Here is a 21,176-nt window from a genome sequence, read left to right as displayed (position 1 = left end):
TGAAGACCGACGACTGAATGCCCTGTAGAAAAATTTCTTGTTGACGAAAAAAAGATAAAATCAAAACCTAAGATAACTGATTAATTGACAGGTTTAAGATACTCTCTATTATATTATTTTGCATGAGCCACTTTTAAATTGGGAAGAAGGTTTTATTTATTTTGTCATAATATTATGTGTGGTATTAAAGTATTTCTACACTTTGCAATTATCCAAGTTTTGAAACTTGTAAAGTTTTGAAATTTAAAAGAACTTGCATAAACTTTTCAAGCGACTGACCAACTTTTTTTGGAAGAACACTGAATATCTCAACAATAACAAACATGCAGAGTGAGTAATATTATATTTCAATGTCGTGCACCAACAACTTACTCTCACTGTTTGTCTAATTAGTACTCTCTATCGGCTGTGTTTCCGTTTCTAAAGCTCCATCCCTCTGATCTTACGTATGGATTGCCTTGTCCCCGCGCTGACCAACTGACTCAAGTCGTTTGTTTTCCCCATTTTGGCCTATCGACTTTTATCATTGTCTTGATTAGAGAAGGTCTCCCAGTTGTCGCCGAGTTTCATATTCTGCTGATCGCAGCGGTATTCCCTTAATTAAATTTTGTTGTTGGCGCGTTGCGCATGAAAGGGGCATTGCGTATTAATATCACTTATTGTTATTGCCCGAAATCGTTTTGTTGCGGAATGGAAAACACAGATGGATAGAAAAACCACTGAACTTAATTATAAAGGCAACTAATTAAATAAAAGTCTTCCAGTTGGTAAGGCAATATATTTTAAAATAAATAAGTATATTGTATAATTTAAATTTACTTTTTTTTAGTATTTATCTACATTACTGCTCGTAGCGATTGAAATAAATACATCTACATGGCATTTAACATGTGTAACACGATTTCGACAGGCGAGTAGATGTCAATTTGTGTAAAACATATGTAGCTCTACTCAACCACATTAATTTCAATGTTATCATCGTCTTCGGCCTGCTCGCTCAAATCCACGCTCGAACAGCTATCGGAACTATAGTCAAGAGTCTCATGGGGAGTACTTCCTCCCGATAACGTAGAAGCCTTGATCCCACGTCCACCTCCTGGTACCTCAGTGGGCTGCTTCTCCTGGCCGCTCTTCAGATTTTCCCGCGTATGCCTCCACTTCATGCGTCGGTTTTGGAACCAAACCTTGACCTAGGTAGTGCACATATAAAACAAATATTATATTTAATTAATTACTTAATTAATCATTTAACAAGAAAGAAGAAAAGTTCGGCAAGCCGAATTTTATATACGCCAACAACAATTGCAAAAATTAAAAATTCTATAAAACAACTATTTTTTGATTTTTAATTCCCTAAAGCAGTGAAGTTATTATAATTCTCCAGAGAATTACTCGATCGTTTCTAAGCTTATAATAAACTTAAAACAGTATTTCTGAAATAATAAACCATTTCTATTACTAGAACAACACAAAAAAAAGGAAAGAAGCAAATTTCGGCAAGCCGAAGTTTATATAGCAAAAATTAATTGTTCTTTATTTCGATTTATATGCGTATATGTTTGAAAACATTTAAGCTATGATGATTTTAAGCTTAACTATCCGATCGTTCCTATGAACCGTATTCCGATGGTATCGTAATCCGATTTTAATAAAATTAAAAACGTATATCTAATCTATCAAATTTAATAATTTGTCCACAATAATTTTCAAAAAAATTCAATAATTCAAAATAATATTTTTAGTCAGAAGTTTGCAACGCAAAGCAGGATATATTTCCGACCCTATAAGTATGTTTATTCTTGATCTTCATCACTAGAGAGTCGATCTAGCCACATCCGTCTGGCGGTCCACTCGTTTCTACGCAAACTAGCCTGTCAGTTTAAAAGCAGTTAACATAGAAGTTAAAGAAGCCGGATCAGAAGACTATATCATACAGCTCCCATGGGGACAATCGGAAAAATATATGAAAAAATTATAACCTCGCTGTCTTTTAATTGATTTGAATATACTTCGATCGAAATTATTGGTATATTGTTCAGAAGTACGGTCCGATTGTTCCAATGGGAGCTATATGCTATAGTCGTCCGATTTTGAAGAAATTTAAACCGTAAATCGGAAATATTTAACCATTACTAAACGTCGAAGAACTAAACAAAAAATTAAAAAACAGCAAAGTTATAATTTTTTTTCAATTATTTTTCCGATTGTTCCTATGGGAGCTATATGCTATAGTCGTCCGATCCGGCTCGTTCCGACTTATATACTACCTGCAATAGAAATACAACTTTTGGGAAAGTTTCATGCAGATAGCTTTAAAACTGAGAGACTAGTTTGCATATAAACGGACGGACAGACGGACAGACGGACGGACAGACGGACAGACGGACGGACAGACGGACATGGCTAGATCGACTCTACTAGTGATGCTGATCAAGAATATATATACTTTAAAGGGTCGGAAACGTCTCCTTCACTGCGTTGCAAACTTCTGACTGAAATTATAATACCCTCTGCAAGGGTATACAAAAATATAACTTTGCTGTTTCTCAATTTGTTGTTTAGTCCTTGGGCATTTAGTAATGGTAAAATATTTCTGATTTACGGTTTAAATTTCATTAAAATCGGACGACTATAGCATATAGCTCCCATAGGAACAATCATCAAACATTAATGAGCTACCCGCAAATTTGTTAAGAGGCTGTTCTTCCTTTGCCGTTGATACAGATGCATAAATTGCTTTTCGACCGATCCTTGGAATTGCAATGATTATTCTAAAACTCTATTGGCCGTTTGAGGTACTCCAAAGCAAATGCAACCCGGTTTGCTTGGTTCGCACCGGTAACATCAATCACTTATCGAACAACATTTGTATTATGATAAATTTCTTTCAATCTGGGGCGCAGTGTGCTATCGCTAACCAATTAGACTTTTAGTGACTTTAACAGGACTAATTGAAGGATTTTCGATTACTGTTCCATTAATTAGTCTACACTTCCTTTGATTGAAAACAGGTTTTACAACCGTGTCGGTTAAAAACGGTAATTCTTTTTTTGTTTTGCTAAACTGTAAGCAGTTTTTCCCGGAAATTTTGTAAAACTTGACCAATTTGGAGGCTGAGATTCCAAATTTAAACTTGCTAACATTTTCAGAACGAATTTCTATAAATAACTTTTTTGTTGTAATCATTTTTTATACGAAGTTCGCAACTTTACACTTCTAAGATCTTCAACTAAGAGAACACAACTGCACTTATTCAAAGCTCACTAAAAACTATGATTTATGTAAGTACCTCAAAAATATTTTCATTTGTTTTCAACTTTGTCCTATGAACCATTATCTTTTCCGCTTGTTTGACTTCCTTCTTTATCGATAATGCTGTGCAAAAACTACTTTTTCTTTGAATTTTGGCTTTAACAACAACTTTAAAATCCAAAACAAGAAAGAACGCTTTAGACGAATTCCCAGACTATTAGATGCGCGGTACTAAGCTTACAAATTCAATTCAATTTCACTTAGTAAGCAAACTAAGTAACAAAAATCAACCGAACTTCACCGTTAACCCCGCTAACAGTTCTTTCGTTGTGTCTCTCTACATCAGCGATCACCACAGCCACATTATAAAAAAACTCCATAGCGTGTTAATCAAATAGCACGACTCTAAAAATGTTTGGTTCTAGCCATAGATATAACCGAAGCACACACACACAGCACAATAAGTAAGGGCTATCATGATTCAGAGTAACATGAAAGATCTCGACACTCATACGGACGGACAGACAGACAGACGGACATGGCTACTCGGCATTGATCCTGATCATAAAAATATATATACTTTGTGGAGTCGGAAACACATCATTTTAACTGTTGCATACTTTTCAAGAAACAATATATCCTTTACTCTACGAGTAACGGGTATAATTAGATGAAGTAGGTAAATAATTGTTCATTGTGTAAACACTTTTTATCATCCCTGAACATCTACGAGTTTTTGCCTAAAATGTGGTTTTTGTTACCTTCCTTGAGTAATTTCAAAAATTAATTCTAGAGACTTTTTTTTGAGCAGAGTGGGCAAGCGTGATCAATCACATTTTCCAGTCTTTGAATATTATTGTTAATTATTTAATTAATTAATCAGTTCATTATTTTTTTCAATATGCTTTATAGAATAATAAAGCAAGTATAGATTGGTGCAAAATGGAAGCTTAAGCCCTTACATTTTTGTTTCATTGCGGTTTTCGGAAATTGTGACTCTGCCATCCAGCACAAACTTCTTGTAGCATTTAAAAACATAGCCTTTAGCTAGATCGAATCCAAGACGCAGATTTTATAATTTTCAATCTACCTCTTGGGGCTTGAATTGAGCACACAACGCTTTGGCTGTTGCAAAAAGTTATGACGACTACTGATCCCAAATACCCTTTTGGCAAGTTAAGATTCAGCGCGTTAAACAGAACAAACAATATAATATGACAAAATGTTGGACGTGCGAATTCAGAGAAGAACATTTTTATCTGTGCTGTTCGATCTTAAAACCAACTACCCCGTCGGAAACACGCCACAAAATCTGCCAAGCATAAAGAAAAAATAAAAACCAACGACATCTAGATAAAAAAATAATAATTTTAGAATTTTTTAAAAATCATTCCAATTGATCTTTAAAATTACACGTATAAAACTATAAAAAAAAGGTTCTGAACTGTAATACTTTGTGTCCTAAATTAAAAACGAGTACTAAATCTAAATAAAATATATTTCAGACTCACCTGAGCGTCGGTGAGGTTCAGCCGTGCCGCCAGCTTTCGCCGATCTGGCTTGGTGATATACTTCTGCTGCTGAAACTGAATCTCCAGCCCCTTGCGCTGCAGATTTGTGAAGACGGCCCTGGACCAGGAGCGTTTGCGCTTCCCGTTGCCGCTGCTTCCCGAGTTACTCGGATTAGAGCTGCTGCCCTGCTGTGGGTAACCGCCATTCTGTGAGGTGGCTGCCGCCGGCGCCGTGGGCGTGATGTCCAGTAGCTGTGGCTGCGTCTTGCCCAGAAATCGCTGCTGCTGCGTCAACTGCAAGGTCGTGAGGCTGTGAAGAGGCGCCAGCAGTGACGAGCTGTGCTGCGGGGGCTTGTGCTGCTGATGGAGGTGTTTTGGATGGTGCTGCTGATGCTGTTGATGCTGCTGGTGCTGCTGGTGCTGCTGCTTCTGATGTTGATGGAAGCGAAGGAGCGCGTTGGTGGCCAGCGATGGATAGGTGGGTGCGGCTGTTTGGTGGTAGAGTTTGGAAACATAAAGTGTTAGAGTCGATGGAGAGGTGATTTCAATGCTTCGCTTCCTCGATATGCGATAACTCTTATTTTGTTGAAACCATAATTGTTTATTCCGCCCATACCGGCTGCGTTTTTTACACAACCATTCGGTTATTTATTTTTATAAGAATACCACCATTGCTTTTGAGCAACATCCTCCCCCACTGTAGAGTGTATCCGGAGGAAATAATACATTTATCCCGGTTCCAAAACAAAATTATTTCACCAGCCAAAATATGGAACTCACAAATTATTTCGTTGTTTTGAGTAAATTATTTTGATTAATAAAATTCACGTTGAAAATATTTAAATGGGTTTGTTTATAATAAAATTTTCACTTAATTTGAAATAATCATTGTAGCATTTTGTGGCTAGGGGCGAAAAAATTTGTTTACCTCTAGCGGGAATCTAAACAAAAACAATTATCTGTAGAGAGCGAGAATTATTTGGGGTAATCGAGCACGACATGGGGCACACGAGGTTGAGGTCGAATCCGAGTGATTTCCTTTCATTAAACGCTTTTTGAATATCTAAGTTAGACATGTTTTCTATTTCTCAGGTTATACACAGAGTATGGAATTGTGCAAGCTTTCTTTAAGCTTAAATTTTAGACGAAAAGACGGAGCCTAATGTTACTGGCTCCTCGATCTATATATATATATATATATTATCTGACCGCCTTTTTGTCCGTGCGTCCGTTTCTACGCAAACTAGTTTTTTTGTTTAAAGTTTACAGGATGATATATTCTAAAAGTAGAAAAACATGCATATGTATATATTTTAATTACGTGTACGTATAGTATACGTCGAATAGTATCTAAGTATTTTGATATAGTAATCACGTACATAATTACATGAGCATTACTAACTTTACTATAGCAGCGGTAATTTTTTCGGCTTTTAAGGTTCAAATATTCGCATATAGAGGATTTTAACTAAAAATTTTGGTTGAAGAATTACGATATGGTGATTGGAATTCTAAAATCTAACTTCATTTATTTTTATTGAATCATTTGTATTTTTCCATTGCATTTGTATTTGTATTTGAATTATGAGCGCCATAAAACTAGAACAACCCAATTACTACTTTTGAAACACACAATCAATTCACCACCGCGATAAAAAAAAATTGGCGCTTGAAATATTGATGTTTTTGGAATATGCCGTTTAAGTAAAATCTTTGATCGTTTAATTTCACCGAATTTATAACGTTTCTAAATAATATATATTAAATGGGACAATTTACAGTCCTCTGTATGTTTTAAATTCGGTTTTACAATCTGTTTGTCTGTTTGTCTTAATGTTAGTTTAAAGAGTTTTCAGAGTGATATTTATTTACATTTTTTACAGCATTATTTAGCTTTACTTGGCGTGGGAAAACAGAATAATCTTCTGATACTTTTAAAAATTTGTTGTTTGTTAGAGCGGGCGTCCAAAGCTGACAAATCGTGAATCGCTACAGATATCCGGTTGATAAATCCTTTTTTGCGGTATATATTTATTTGATCAATATATGTCAACCCACAAAAAATGATCCAATTGCAAAATTGTTTCCGAAGGTAAAACAAAAATAATTCAATTACGTTAGCACTGTCAATAAGTATGGTATCCATAAACGTGAGATGGCGCCGAAACGTTTTTGGTTGCCAATAAAATTGCAAGTGAAGACATCTGTTAGGGTATCATATTTTTAAAAAGTGGCTACCAAGGTAACTGGTATTTGAAAGACGTGTCATTCGACTATATATAATTGGCGATAAAACATATTTTCTCTGGGTGTAAAGTGGACCATTCTTGGTTTTTTGACAGCGCTAAATTAGCTTATGAATTTTTTATTGCCTTTTTTTGTTTTGTTTGGGGTTTACCGGCATGCGCCTAATTGTTTTCATGGAGAACGTTTTATTTACTTAAGGAAAACACTACGCGTTCGTGTCTATTTACATTGCAACGGAAATGCGCTCCTGCACTTGTGGATACAATTGAATCTCCAACGCCATTGCCTTCTGTACATCTGCAGAGGCTAATAACGCATTAATTGGCCTCTTTGGCATTTGGTTTGTGTCAACCATCGGGGGTTTGTTAAAATGAGTTTTCACCGATTTTCAACACCTTCGTGTTGTGCGGGGGCACCGTGGTCCCCTCACAGCGCGAGCTCATTAATTGCCGACTTTGGGATTCTTTTATAAATACCGGGAGCCTCAATCCCGCAGCCCGGTAAATATCTTAATGAGTTGTGATAATTTCGACGTGCTATCTTAAATCACTCGAGAGCCAATGCAATGCGCGCTGCAGTATCCGTGAATCGTAAATTTTGCAGCTGTGTTTAAGTTTAAATCGATTTATTTGCACGGGTTGCAGGGATAATCCGTATTTACGACTTCTTGCATATTTCTCGGTTTGTCTTATTTTGGGGTAAACTGCGAATGATCTTTTGGGAAAAGCACAATAAAATCTCAGACACTAGATAAAATGCAAATTGTTTTCGAAATCTCTGTCACAACGCATACTTTTTCAAGTTGATTTTTTTTTTAACCATAAATAACCATTGTTATCGCTTTTAAAGAAAATTTCTAAACACATAAGATAAATTTTTTACTCATAAGTTTTCAATGAAGAAAAAAAACTTTTGCCACCCTATAACATAAAAAATATATTAATCCACAAAAAAAAATACAGATTTAATTTTATAAAATTCGAACTACTTTATTATGTGACTGCCATAAGAAATATGGGAAAATAAACAGGAAAATCGATATAAATTTATTATTTTCAAAAAATACGAATGTAACCCGGAATTTAGATCTTTTTTTAATTTTAAAAACAGGTTTTTAACTAGTATTTTATTTTATTTTTAAAACTTTTATTTATTTTGTATAAGAAACCATTTCTTTCTTCAAGATTATGTAAGCTTTTGCTTTTCTCTTTCATTAACTCCCAAAGCATACAATTTTTTGTGCTATTTACTTGTTAGAAAATAATACTTCTTCATATATAAGTTGCATTTAGGAATGTTGTTATAAAAGTGTAATGTAACTTGTATCAGGCTTCCAAAAAGATGGAAACATAGTTGTTGACTATCAACGGTGGCCACTGTCTGTAATATAAATAGCTTTTGTGAAAACCAATGAGACGGCTTTTTTATTGATCAAAAACAGGTCATTAAAATGAGACTTTTCTAAGAATATATGTATTGTACATAGTTTTCGTTTCTTAGCAGTTGAACTTATGACTTCGTAGTTCATTTTAAGTAAAACAAATTATCATTAAAAGAGCAATCACATTCCTTTTCAAAACTTTATAAGTCACTAAAGCTATTACTGATTAAAATGTATTTACGAACAGGAAGTCAGAGATTTGGCAACCATTAAATAAATTTCGATGCTTTGGTCTCATTGTCTATTTGATTCGACAACTCAGTTACCTTCTTTTGGGAGACTTATATTAGTTACGAAAAAGTTGAAAAAAAAATTGTAACTGAAATTATAGTCATCTTGCCATTATATCGATATGTGGCATTAAAAACTATAAAAATGTCACATAAAGTATCTGGTTTTTTTAAAGCAAGCGCAAATTTCGAATCGGCTTATACTATAGGCTTGCGTGGAAATTTATAAGTTAAGGTTAATACTAAAAAATGAATTTGTTTTTCGCTTTTCCTAAGGGAGTTCAAGCTGATCTCCCTATTTATTAATATCACTGAATTACCGATGATTCGAATTCAGAGAGCTGTAGTTATTACTGCTACAAGCGGCCCTCCCCTGCTGCTGGGAACTTCAAAGCATCTTTAAAGTTCCAAACCAAATCGACTTATGGTGATCATTAATCAGAGATCTTTGGGCGCTCTTAAAGTGCATCTAACAGTTGGATTAACATATAAATTGTTAATTAATTAGACACACGGCGCCGCATTATTGTTTAAACAGAATTTCCATATCAGACAATAGTCTGTTTCATCAATCGGTCGATCGATCGATCGGTCCGCAACCAAAAAGGCAACAACAAACTACTCATCACCAGGCGGGACAGGCAAACAGCAACAAATAGTTGTTGCCAGAACCGAAGAGATCTGGCTTGGCCCATGATTTTATGATGTGCGATGCGATGCAATCAATCCATCACGGAATAACTCTGCAGAGGCCGGCAAGTTGGACTCGGCAGGCAGCCGCAGAGTAGCCTCCTCCTGGAAAGGCCACCACAGTGGGTGGTTGTGTAAATACTTAGCCTTTGGCCTGGCCCCCAGAAACGCCGCATAGCTTCACCTTTACCCAAACAGTCACTCAGGTATTTATTCGTTCAGTCCATCAGGCAGTCATTCCTCGTCATTAGCCGGAACGGCAGCCCAGCACCATCGACTATGTCCCAGTAGTTGGACCCGTGGCGCCCAATCTATCAAAGACCCCCGGCATTACAGGATAAAGTTCCCTCCACCCTCCATGTACACTGTACACCTTCGCTTCCCCTTGATGGATCTATCAGTGACTCCTTTGCCTTCCTAATCTCTTCGCCAGCGGAACAATTCATTATCGAAGGCAATTAGATGAATAGCTATCTGTAGCTGCCCATGAATGACGGGCCAATTGCTCAAGCAAATAAACAAACTCTTCTCCACAAACGTTTTCCACATTCCGCACGAGCTTGAAGTTTATTTTTAAAGACTGACTCTTAATTTGTTCATAAATTGTGGTTAATTTTCGGCTTTGGTCTTTTGAATTTAATTTATTTTAGGTGGCCCCAGGATTGATGAAACTTTGCTGTTTTCTTAACCGATCTCTTGTTGATTGAGGCAATGTCGAATTTATTCTCCTACTTGTTGCCCTTCAATTCTTGCCATCGCAAATGTGTTTAAAAACTGTTTAACATTGATTATAATTTTCAAAAATGTTTTTTGGTGGTGGGAAGGCTAATTTACTTTAGTTGGGTGCTAATTTGGTTTCACACTTTGGCAAATAAATGGAATTGGGCACATTCAACCTTAGATGGTGTTAAATATTATAAATATAGTTTAAGAATTTATAAAAAAAGGAAGCAGATAAGACGACCGACTATTTAATTCAACTTTTCCTTTCTCTGCAATCAATAATAGTCCTCAGCATGTTAGCAGCCACTTGATAAGTGTAGTTGTATATAAAAGTGAATGAGAAAAGACTAGGCAAACGAGATGTATAAAATCCAAGCAGCTTGTTAAACAATGAACAATTTCTATTCGAAAACCGAAACATTTACAGATTATGTTTCTCCCTATTTTCATATAAACAAGATCAAAGTGCGCTGCCAGCCTGCAGTCTATGAGAAGTCGTCGTCCCCAGATATACAAAAGCAGCAGGAAGTAACATAAATACCCGAAACATTTTCGACTATTTTGTTGTCGATTTCCACAAACAAATTGTTTTCGTCAAGTCCAAGAAGCGGGGAACAGTTGGCTACAGGAATATTGCACAATATGGATACAGATCAATTAATAATTCAAATAAAAATGAATTATTTATTGAGGTTATGCCGCTTATTTGTGTTTCCAGGAATGTTAACTTTCCCAGTTCCTTTTCTTGTCATATCCTACCAAAAAGTATTATACTTTTTAATAGACTTATGTAATGCAATGCAAAAAACTATTCCATCCTTAAATATTCATACATTATTAAATGTTCTTGATTGGCCTCATTAGGCGATTTGATATAGCCCTCAACATATGCCGTGATCATGGACACAGAAAGGAACGATCGATCTTAAGTTTTTCCCGCCAATATTTATGTATATATATTTCGGGCCCACCTTGAGTTCCTTCAAAATCCTTTTGCTGTCGTAATGACCGTACGTTTCTATGCAGTTTATTGACAATGCGAAACTACTACAAATATATTTATCATAATGGGTATATGTTTAAAACCAATGATGATATGTACATTTTTCGCTCATTCCAATGGCAGTTATATGATATAGTTCTCTCAAAGGGTATTTTAACGAATTGAAACAGCAAAATTAAAATTTTTTCAATTCCTTTTTTTGTTTGTTTCACAATCTATATTTAATAGTCGTTCGATCCGTCCCGTACCGGATTTTATTCTAACTGAAATAGAAAGACAACTCTTAAGAACGTTTAATCCAGATAGCTTTAAGTCTGAGAGGCCAGTTTGCGTAGAAATGGACGGACAGACGGACGGACAGACGGACATGGCTAGATCGGCTCTCCTAGTGATGCTGGTCAAGAATATATATACTTTATAGGGTCGGAGATGTCTCCTTCACTGCGTTGCAAACTTCTGACTGAAATTATAATACCCTCTGCAAGGGTATAAAAATTTAAACTCCTTTTTTCGAGTCGGTGCATAACGTAACTCAAAAAGAAATGTAATTGTAATCTAAATGAAATTTTGCAGTCATCCTTTGCACAATAAAGTATTGCGGATAAAAGAGAGCTATTATAAAAACAATTTTTTGATAATATTTTTACAGGCAATAATATTTAGTTCTTTTATTTGAGAATGGTACACTCCGCAAAACCTACCCGGTACCTACTACTAAAAGATAAATGTGTTATATTTTAACAAATTATCACTTAAATAATGGACAGATTTACTCGGTTTGTAAACGAAATCTTTCGAGATCGCAGTGTTTATGCACGGAGACAGTCAGGCAGACATATCTGATCGACCCGGCTATGAATGCCGATCAAGAATATATATACTTTATGGAGTCATAAATCTGTTACATACTTTTTATTGTTACTCTACGAGTAAGGGGTATAATTAGGTTTGCTGAAAAGTCTCACCTTATGTAGGCAACATATTTTGTATCATTTGTTAATGACACCTTAAGTTTTTAAATTGTTGTTCGTAATGTTAAAATGTATCTGACCGATAACACTTAAGTAGATGGAATATTCTAGGTATTATTTTTTAGTCGGCAAACAAATATGAGGAGGAATGTATTTGCTATTTAAGGCTTGGCGCTATGAATTGCAATCCACTTCGTGGGTCGACATGTCATGTTAGTTGACACTTCATCAAGAAAGCAAATTTGTTGTATGGAAACATTTGTTACAGACTACAAACTAGAACCTTAAAATTGGGAAATCGTCCGTAAAAGATTTTTTGTGCTGCTATATAAGGTGTAGTATACAGTTTAAGACCACTTTGCACTGAAAGTGCTTATAAGTGTTCTTAAACTTGTTCTGCCCACTGTGATATTTAAAAATATTTAATATTCCTCAAACGCTTTATTCCTTTTGCCTCTTTTTGGTTTCCCCCACTGGCAAAAAAGTGTATTCACTATCTCACCGTGTTCTTCCGCACGAATCGGGGTCGGCCTCAGCACTGATTTGTAATCCATGTACAGGCTAGGATAGAGTTTGTCAAGTCCCCCATAAGGATATGGGTGCATGGACGTGGGTGCCGCAGACACAGGGAGCGGAACGTGTCCCAACCTGCGTGCCTCGGCATTCGCTTGGCCAAAGCAGTGTGGAAACGAGCAGCAGGAGAAGACACTGCCATCGCAGCAGGTCCTGGCCGAGGGCGACGAAGAGCTGGTCCGGTGGGACTCGCCGGACTCGGAGCCCAGCAGCCGATCGACACTGAAACTCAACTTCACTTTGGTTGTGGTGCTTGTGGTTGTGGCTGCCGACGAACTGGCCATTGGTGCCGGGGCACAGGACTCTTTGGTCTGCAGATCTCGATCAGTTTCCACCGGATCATGACACTTCGCAAGGGCTGGGCTCATTTCACACTCGCCGAACATGTGAGTGCTGAGGTTCTCGGGCATACTCTGTTCCATGCTGGCGGCACACTCCTGCAGTAACATTGCTCGGTTATGGGGGGTATATCCGTTTTATCAGAGGAAGGTTCCGCGATTCATGTCCCGTCGTCACACCGTCGCTTGGAATCACACGAAAACGATCGCGAAACTGGTGCTGTTGCTGTTGTGCACCTTCGAACAGACCGCTTAGCAAGACATTCCACTCAGAACTGATCGGAACCGGCCAGGGAGCTCGCTCAGCCAACGATCGATTGCCGATCGCGCACTCAAGGCGGAACAGTTTGGCGGTTAGGTTAATCTCGCGGAGATTGTGTACCCAAAGCTTACAGTGGGGCAAAATTGGTTTTTCGAGTTGTCCTTTCAGATTTTTACTTTGAGTTTACACGCAATATTCGTACATTTGTGGAAGAAAGGAAGAAAAGGTTGAACAAACATGCCATAAGAAAATTCTTGTTAAATCTAACAGCCAACTAAGTCTATGCGTTCGATAAAAATTTGAAATGAAATTTGTTTTTCCACGATTTTATTTCTGTGTTTTGACATCTTAAGCATCAAATCCAGTGCCTGGGTAAATTTAACCTACACATAGTAATAATACAATCGACATGTCTAAAACCAGACTGTGGGTATCAGAGTACTTGATTTACTTCATCTTTATCTATAGTCTGGGCATCTCTAATTGTTAGTGTTTCCTAAGCGATGGAATTGAAAAAAAAGTGAGATATCTTTATTTTATTTTTGAAAGGGGCGAAACTTAAAGCTCTTATTAGACACTTAAAATTGGTACTAAGACTGAGTTGAGATAATCACAAAGGTCTATGACTGTCGCAGGCTTCAAAGACAAAAGTAACTTTTTGAACGTGTTCAATACTGATGTTATCAAAACGTGGTCGAAGATTTAATAAATGTTAATTTTATGTTATGTACTGATCGTTCTTAACAATTGTCTGACTTTAATTTGAAATATTTCAAAATAAGTTATAAGTTAATTTGCTTACAAAACTTATATATAAAAAATTTCCTTGTGAAGGACTTTCCACATCTGTCATCGAAATTTCCGTAGCGTTGGTTCCACTGTGGCCACAGCCATGCACGGACGGGATACTTGCTACACAGTTCGGTTGTTTACACACAAGCATGCCGCTGTGTCATTAGCTCAGTCGGAGATTGTTTCCTCGACCGCCGCCGAGATTTGTTTACCGATTTCTCCATATGTTCCCGTACTCCCACACAGACACAGACACAGGCGGCCCAGCGATTCCGGTTCCCTTGCGCTGAGGCCATGGCGATTGCTGTTGCTCGTGGCCAATGCGAGCGGTCCGTTCCGGTGGGCGGAGTCAGCGGCCAGCCGATGCGGCATCTCTTTTTCGCGCCCGAGGAATGTGTGTCTAATTGGCGTGGAACTCGCGTGGAAGTGAGCGATCTCCGCGAACTCCACCTGTAACGCCGGTCGATAATGTGGGTAGTTGTGCCGGGGGCCGTAAATCTAACCGCATTCCCAAACAAAAACCAACAAAAGGAACACGAATAAAATGTTATCAGGTTGAGAAACTAAAGTGAGATTGTGGAATTGCGAATCGAAACTCGTGCTATTAATAGAAATCTTGACGTGACTGTCTTTAAATAGCATACTTTCCGGCAGCAAATACCCACCCCAGCGGGCGGATTTGGTGCCAAAAAACCCTAGCACCACAGGCAAACAAGTTGACCCCAAAAAAAAAAAACGGATATGCAAATGCAACTTTGAGAAATGAAAGGCGAAAACAGGCTGCCAGTGTGACACTTTATATCCCCTAAAAAGCAAAAGAGAGGAATTTTGTTTTTCTACGTAGATGTTTTAGGACATTTTTAATTTAAACTAAGTGTTGTGTAGTTACTTTTTCCTTCTCTCGACAAATATGCAGCCTTTATTACGGGAAATTGAGAATAGTTTTATGAAACTTTTTTCAAACTTTAAGACTATAGCTTTAACTTCAGCTTTGTAGCATAAGAAACAAACCATTTGGGGAATATCATAGGGCATGCCATAAATGAAAGAGAAACAAAGAAAACGCAAGCAAACTATGTAACAGACACGAACACCACTTATTCCTGAGGGGAAACCGCAACCAAAACTTTGTGGGGCAACTCAATTTGTTTTAGCCAAGAAGCAGTACGCTTCTTCAACTCGAATGGAGTCGTTCTCAACGTCTCCGTCTCCGTCTCCGTCTTCGAGTTCGTCTGTTCCGTCGCCACCGCTACATTTCGCTGGTGGAATGGACAGCCCGGACATCTGCGAGCCGCCGCAGGAGGAGGAGGAGTTCAGCTTCCGTTACCCGAGCTACATGTTCCCCGACGTGGAGTACGACAGGGGGGATGTCCCACTGCCCTTCAAGGCTACGCCGGACTCCCTGTTCAATCTCTGCGCCGCTATCGTGGATTCCCAGGCCCGCACGGAAGTCTTCAAGTGGAGCATCAACGATGTTACCGACTGGCTGCGCAACTTTGGTTATCCTGAATACGAGGTATGTGTAATATGCATTAGCATTCAAGGATGTTCATGTAAATAACAACATTCTTATTACTTCAAAGTCGAACCTTAACTGTTTTGTATACAAACTGTCTGGCACTTATATTTGTCTTCTATATATGGGCGTTTTAGCGTTTTGGACGTTGGTTTATATAATAAAACATAACATGCTGAAACTTACATACAAGAAATTCGCACCTGAAAAAAGTATAATAGAGAGACTTCAGAAAACCTAGTATATAAAAAAAGACAAAAAAAATTCGTTTTTAAATGGATATAAAAGTTCAGTTCGCGCAATGTGCCGAGGAGCCCTTGATAGAAGATGAGCATTTTTTAAATAAATAATTTTTCAAGTGAAACTCATTTGTATCGCCAATAACGAGGTCTTCCGAATTTGGGTCTAAGAAAACCCGCACGTTGTGTTGTTTCTTGTGGTGTGTGGTCAGGCGGCATTGGCCCGTTTTTCTGGAAAGGGATTCAGGAGCCGCCGTAACCGTCAATGGTGACCGCTATCTTTCTTCCCACGAATAAGGGTTTCTTAAGTCGATTCTAAAAGGCGATCTCAACTGGCCGCCACGCGTCTGCGATTTGACCCCGTTGGACTATATTTTTTGAGGTGCCGTTAAGAATAAGTGCTATGCCAACCATCCAGAGACGATGGACGAAATAAAGCACGAGATCGAAGTCGCCATTGAGGCCATTGTGCTGACAAGTTTGGTCAATCGAGTGACCTACTGCAAATCCTCCCTTGGCAGCAATAGGAAGTGGAAGTGAAATGATCTTCCTCTAATCAACAAACAAAAAATGTTCATCCTTCATTTATATCCATTTTAAAACGCAACTTTTTCGTCGGTCAGTGGAATTTGTTTTTAAATTAATAAATAATTTAGGCTATAAAAACACGATAATTAATAACAACATCAAAATGTTGCTAAGATAAACAGTTAAATGCCGTTTGTATATACAGATGGGGCATTCAAGAGTGTCTAGTCCTACGGCCATGCAAATATAATTAGCAAGGGGACCATTTTTAGAATGTGCCTTTCCATCGACTTGATTAAGTACTTTAAGTGCAATTCACACTTTCTAAGGGTTTTACTTACCTTGCAGCAAACATTTCGGGAGAACTACATTGACGGACACAAGCTTTTAAACTTGGACGCCGTAGCCCTGGTGGCACTCAACGTTCGGAACTTCGAGCACATTCGCCACCTGGGCCGGGGAATCCGAGCCCTCTACCGCAAGGAGCTACAGACGGCCACGGAGACCAAGCAGCAGAGCGAGGTCTACAAGACATTCCGTGCCCGCACCGGCCGGAGGTACGAGGGACTACGGGAGACCGAGCTGCTGGGCCGCATGCACATGATTCGTTCGGTTTTCCGGGACGTCAACGACTGGGACCTGATGGAGCTGCACATGTCCAGGACTCCAGTGAGGCGGTACCGCGAGGTCGTTGCTGGCTCCAGGCGGTTCAATCTTTACGGTCCATCGACGGCGCGTAGGGAGCCCATATTAACGGATGATGTTGATTCCTCACCATGGTTCAATTTTGGCGATTGCTACTAGTTGTTTTCTTGACGTTCGTGATTTGAATACGGTTTAGGACACCCCTGCAGAGGGTATTGCATTTTACACCAAATTTTAGACTAAAGTGGCACTGCGTGGGCTAGAATCTGCATGTTAGTTTCCAAGTCTCTAGCTCTTAAAGTATCCGTATCTGAAGGTTCATACGGAACAGGATTATGATCCTGATCAAGAGCAAAATACCCACTTATTAGCTTGAAAATATCTGAAGGCTTACAGAAACCATCCACCGAAGGCTTGTGGGCCTCAGTGAATAACTCGCTAAAGACAGTTGGTTATTGTAAAGATTTAGATGGTCATGCATAAAAACTAGTTTGATGAACATTGGTTCAAGAGCTCAAGTTCGAAATATCCAAATGTAATAAACATATTTGTGTTAATTAATTAATTGTTTTAGTCCGGGTCGCTTTAATTCTTTTTCTCCCAAGTTCCAGCACAAACTTGTGGCTCCTAAATTGTAATTCCGCACCTTCCATGGGTATTTACTCACCCTTTGAAACATTAATTCCGAACAATCAGTCGAAAAGGCGCACTGATCACTTATCGCTCTGAATTGTCGTGGCTGTTGTTGTGGGGTTTTTGGTCGGTCGTTCCTGTTGAGTGTCGTCCGTATTCGCGTCCGCTCACGTGTTCAAATTTATTGATTGTTCTGCTCACAAGACACGGCGTTTCAGCCTTTCCTCGTCGGGCGAACCGAGCGGACCGAGGAACGACGACTGGGACTGGGTTCGGTATCCAGCTGTGCGGCATGAGAGACGTACGTGTGGTCGGCTTATGTTATATTTCTCGACATCTTGTGTGTCCGTCTATCGATGGGATAGCTTAGCTTAGCTGAGCCGGGATGGAGGCTGGGGCCCCAGCATATAGGCCTAGATGCAACCCTAGACGCTGCATCTCAGCGCTGCAACACTGGCCATGCAAATTGTTTTTGGCCTTTATTAACTTGGGCCCATTTAGACTACCTTAATAACTCGTTCCGTTAACACTTTATTATGTTCGAGGCGCATAAATCGTTCCATCACCCGAACATGGTCCCGAGTTCCCGAGATCCCGAGTTCCCAAGTTCCCAAGTCCCAGAGTGTCTGGGGCCAGGCCGACGTTGGCGATTATGATTTATCGCATTTTAATCAATTTAAAATGTATAAACGATACGAATCGGAAGAAATTATGAATGTGTGGCTGTCTCCAGGCTCCACAGTAGGCCACCAGCAACAACAGCAAAAGCCACAAGAACCAGGCGATCATCGTCAGCATGCGTTACCCGACGCGTTCCTCGTTTGTATTTCACTCCCCATGTCTCCACCAAATCTCGTGTTACCTAGAGTCTGGAGCTTCGAAGAGTCATGCGCTTCGCATTGGTCACAGGTCAGGGGCGGACTCAGAGGTCCAGGGCAGTTCCCATTTCTTAAGTGATGAGTCAAGTGGAAAAATAGTTCATTAAATACTTCCATCTCGTAAGTACATACATCTCGCAAATTAAATGTTTTTCGACATGCTTATGTAGGCCCTTAAAAAATAAATCACTATTTTCAAGATTAATTTAGTTTTAACCCATACAAAAAATGTAAGTGAATTTAAAAGGAATAGATCACATTTTCATCTAACTACTAATTGTGCTTATCATTGTGTTTCACGCTTATTTTGTTAAATAAATAAATAAATATTTTCGTCATAATATCAATTATTTTTAATAACAATAATGCAGTTAAATAAGCAGATGGGAAAAAGAAACCCCAATATGAAAGTATAATCGAATTTCCATGACTCGAAAATAAAAAGTAAATGATTTTATCGCTAAGCGAAGCAGAATTAGCAATATAAATAAGCCTGATTTGTAATTTGTTAACAAAATTGTTTATTTAACAAAATACAATACAAGAATTACAAATCAAGTCAGTTTGCTACCCTTATCTGTCATCCTAGCAATATCTATTGCTACATTTAACAAAATCATTAGTTTTCAATGCAATACCATGTAATTATAAAAGTTATATGTTAATAATACATAAGCAATTCCGTTGCGAAATTTGTGTAACACCCCTTGAAACCAAAGTGGGCCGCATAACTTTGCGTTTAATTGGCGTAATAAATCTGCAATATCGACGTTATACTGGTTATGTGATCGTGATCAGGATTGTATATACGCCACAGTACCGGAAACGATTGTTACATACGTTCAACAAATACAATCTACATATGTGATCGGAACATAAACCATCCCGGTACATTACAAACCTACAAAATACAACACCATAATATGTATATTACGCAGCAAATAAGCCCAAACCTCTTTTCAAAAAATCTGAATAAGTCCGGCCCTGAGCTGGGCCAGCAATAGCCTCCTCGGATCGGGGATGAGGGATCGCGTGCTGCGTGGACCTGGAGAGTGAGTTTTCGAGTGCGTCTCGGGCAAGGCGACGGCACAGCGACGATTATGATTAAAGTTGATAAGCGAAATATTTTTATCATTTCTCAAATTAACATAAACCAAATGTGATTATCACACAATAAGCTCAGCGGCCGTTGCGTCGGTCTCCAATCCCCAAGTTGGCTCTCTTGTTGTTTGCTTTTTATAAGCTTTTATGAGCGCCCTCTCACTGCGGCCGGTTATAAGTTATGGCATTGCTGTGGGATTCTGTTGTGGGCAGGATTTGGTCGCGGTAGTGTCAATGACGGCAGCCAATTTATGGGGATTTGCCTGCGGTCAGGCCAGCTGAAGTTCGGGCATGTGGTCTGTATCATAAAGAAGTTTTATTCGAAGCTTAACCTATGCGAACTGACTAAAACGGTTTGAAGCGTCGCGATTGCTTGAGCAGCGCGATCTTTTGCTTGTCCTCCTCGAACTTCTTGCGCATCTCCACGATGTTCTGCATCTTGCTCTCGCGTATCTGGAAGGTGTAGAAGTTCTTCAGCTCCTTGGACTTGTGATCCCTGGCCACCTTTTGCTCCAGGCGTCCGATCACAGAGGCCTTCTGCTCGAAGCCGGCGTTGCGGCCCTCCTTGCCCACGGTGACCCATCCGTCGGCATCGGCCTCCCCGGTCTTGGCCGCCTTCGCAGCGGCTCGCTCCCTCTTGTCGTACCCGGCCATGTACTTGTTGATCTGTAGCTTCGCCTTCCGAGTCTCCATCAGGTAGCTGCCCTCGTACTCCTCGTGCCACAGCTGCATGCCGGTCTGGACGATGCACTCGCCGCTGCTGTTGAAGAGGTCGATGCTCTTCAGGGCCAGGGCCTTGCCGATGCTGCTGCTCTTTTGGAACACCACGTAGGCCACCTTGAAGCTGAAGGGCGGACGCGTGGTGGAGAACGGCTCGCCGGTGCCCTCGTACCACTTTATGGTCTCCTCCTTGCCGGGCTTAGCGGCGAACTCCACGGCCTCTATGGTCCCCGCCCGGCCGAAGACCGTCTTCAGGCTGTCCTCCGTCACGTAGGGCGGAATGTTGAGCAGGAAGAGCGTGCGACCCTTGGGCTTGTTGGGATCCATCAGCCGGATGAAGTGCTCCCGCATGTAAACGCTGTGGCAGTACTTGGCCTGCGGGGTTGTCCGCAGTGGAACCACTAAATGGGGCAATCTATTAGCAACGGCGTGAACAGCGTTTGTTTATTTATTTACCGACATAACCCTCTAGTTCTACCATTTTGTGTTTTCGTGTTTGAAGATTTGATAAATGTGTGGTTTTTTCAGTGTTGGATAGCGCAGTTAGAAAGTGTTGTACTTGGAACAGCTGGCTTAAATGTGCGACCTATCGAAATCGATAATCGTAACTATCACATCTGTTTTTGTTTACTTTATGCACTGGTGTAACGGAAAATTAAAAATGCAATTCCATGGTGTTTTTTTCACTGTTATTTTTAGTGGGCCTTCTGCTGATCCACTCCATGCTATGTACCAAATTGTGGTCCTCCTGGGCGCCTTCATCGATAAAGGGCATAAATTGTCCATCTGGCGACACCTTCTCTTCAGTTTTCCAAACTTGCAGGTGTGTTTGGGCTGTCCACGGCGTTGCCAGATATTTAACGTTTAAATAAACTGAATCCAT

General features: G+C 39.4%; 3 protein-coding genes across 3 annotated transcripts; 1 reads left to right on the top strand and 2 right to left on the bottom strand.

Moving 5' to 3' along the window:
- Window positions 1-766: 766 nt before the first annotated feature.
- LOC108148136 (homeobox protein H2.0) lies at window positions 767-13,472 on the bottom strand. Its single transcript, XM_017274991.2, has 3 exons — window positions 12,571-13,472; window positions 4,764-5,251; window positions 767-1,190 (listed from the first exon to the last, which is right to left on the bottom strand). The coding sequence occupies exons 1-3, from the start codon at window positions 13,088-13,090 to the stop codon at window positions 948-950; spliced, it is 1,251 nt and encodes a 416-aa protein (XP_017130480.1). The 5' UTR covers window positions 13,091-13,472; the 3' UTR covers window positions 767-947.
- A 1,694-nt stretch (window positions 13,473-15,166) lies between these two features.
- On the top strand, window positions 15,167-17,522 carry LOC108148144. The gene is made up of 2 exons (XM_017275005.2): window positions 15,167-15,549; window positions 16,665-17,522. The coding sequence occupies exons 1-2, from the start codon at window positions 15,217-15,219 to the stop codon at window positions 17,118-17,120; spliced, it is 789 nt and encodes a 262-aa protein (XP_017130494.1). The 5' UTR covers window positions 15,167-15,216; the 3' UTR covers window positions 17,121-17,522.
- Window positions 17,523-19,867: 2,345 nt separating this feature from the next.
- Window positions 19,868-20,860, bottom strand: LOC108148392 (ribosomal RNA-processing protein 7 homolog A). The gene is made up of 2 exons (XM_017275423.2): window positions 20,750-20,860; window positions 19,868-20,694 (listed from the first exon to the last, which is right to left on the bottom strand). The coding sequence occupies exons 1-2, from the start codon at window positions 20,772-20,774 to the stop codon at window positions 19,919-19,921; spliced, it is 801 nt and encodes a 266-aa protein (XP_017130912.1). The 5' UTR covers window positions 20,775-20,860; the 3' UTR covers window positions 19,868-19,918.
- Between the last annotated feature and the right edge of the window lie 316 nt (window positions 20,861-21,176).

Source organism: Drosophila elegans, unplaced genomic scaffold (genome assembly GCF_018152505.1).
Source record: "Drosophila elegans isolate 14027-0461.03 unplaced genomic scaffold, ASM1815250v1 contig_397, whole genome shotgun sequence".
Classification (NCBI taxonomy): Eukaryota; Metazoa; Arthropoda; class Insecta; order Diptera; family Drosophilidae; genus Drosophila; species Drosophila elegans.
This window is presented reverse-complemented; position numbering and strand designations above follow the sequence as displayed.

Bases quoted from the DNA above. Each gene is read 5' to 3' on its own strand.
- LOC108148392 (XM_017275423.2), bottom strand. From the start codon at position 20,774: ATGGTAGAACTAGAGGGTTATGTCG. The intron at 20,695-20,749 runs GTAAATAAATAA...TGCCCCATTTAG, and splicing joins AGAACTAGAGGGTTATGTCG to TGGTTCCACTGCGGACAACC.
- LOC108148144 (XM_017275005.2), top strand. From the start codon at position 15,217: ATGGAGTCGTTCTCAACGTCTCCGTCTCCGTCTCCGTCTTCGAGTTCG. The intron at 15,550-16,664 runs GTATGTGTAATA...CTTACCTTGCAG, and splicing joins TTGGTTATCCTGAATACGAG to CAAACATTTCGGGAGAACTA.
- LOC108148136 (XM_017274991.2), bottom strand. From the start codon at position 13,090: ATGTTACTGCAGGAGTGTGCCGCCAGCATGGAACAGAGTATGCCCGAG. The intron at 5,252-12,570 runs GTGAGATAGTGA...ACCACCAAACAG, and splicing joins GATTCGTGCGGAAGAACACG to CCGCACCCACCTATCCATCG. The intron at 1,191-4,763 runs GTGAGTCTGAAA...TGCACTACCTAG, and splicing joins TGAACCTCACCGACGCTCAG to GTCAAGGTTTGGTTCCAAAA.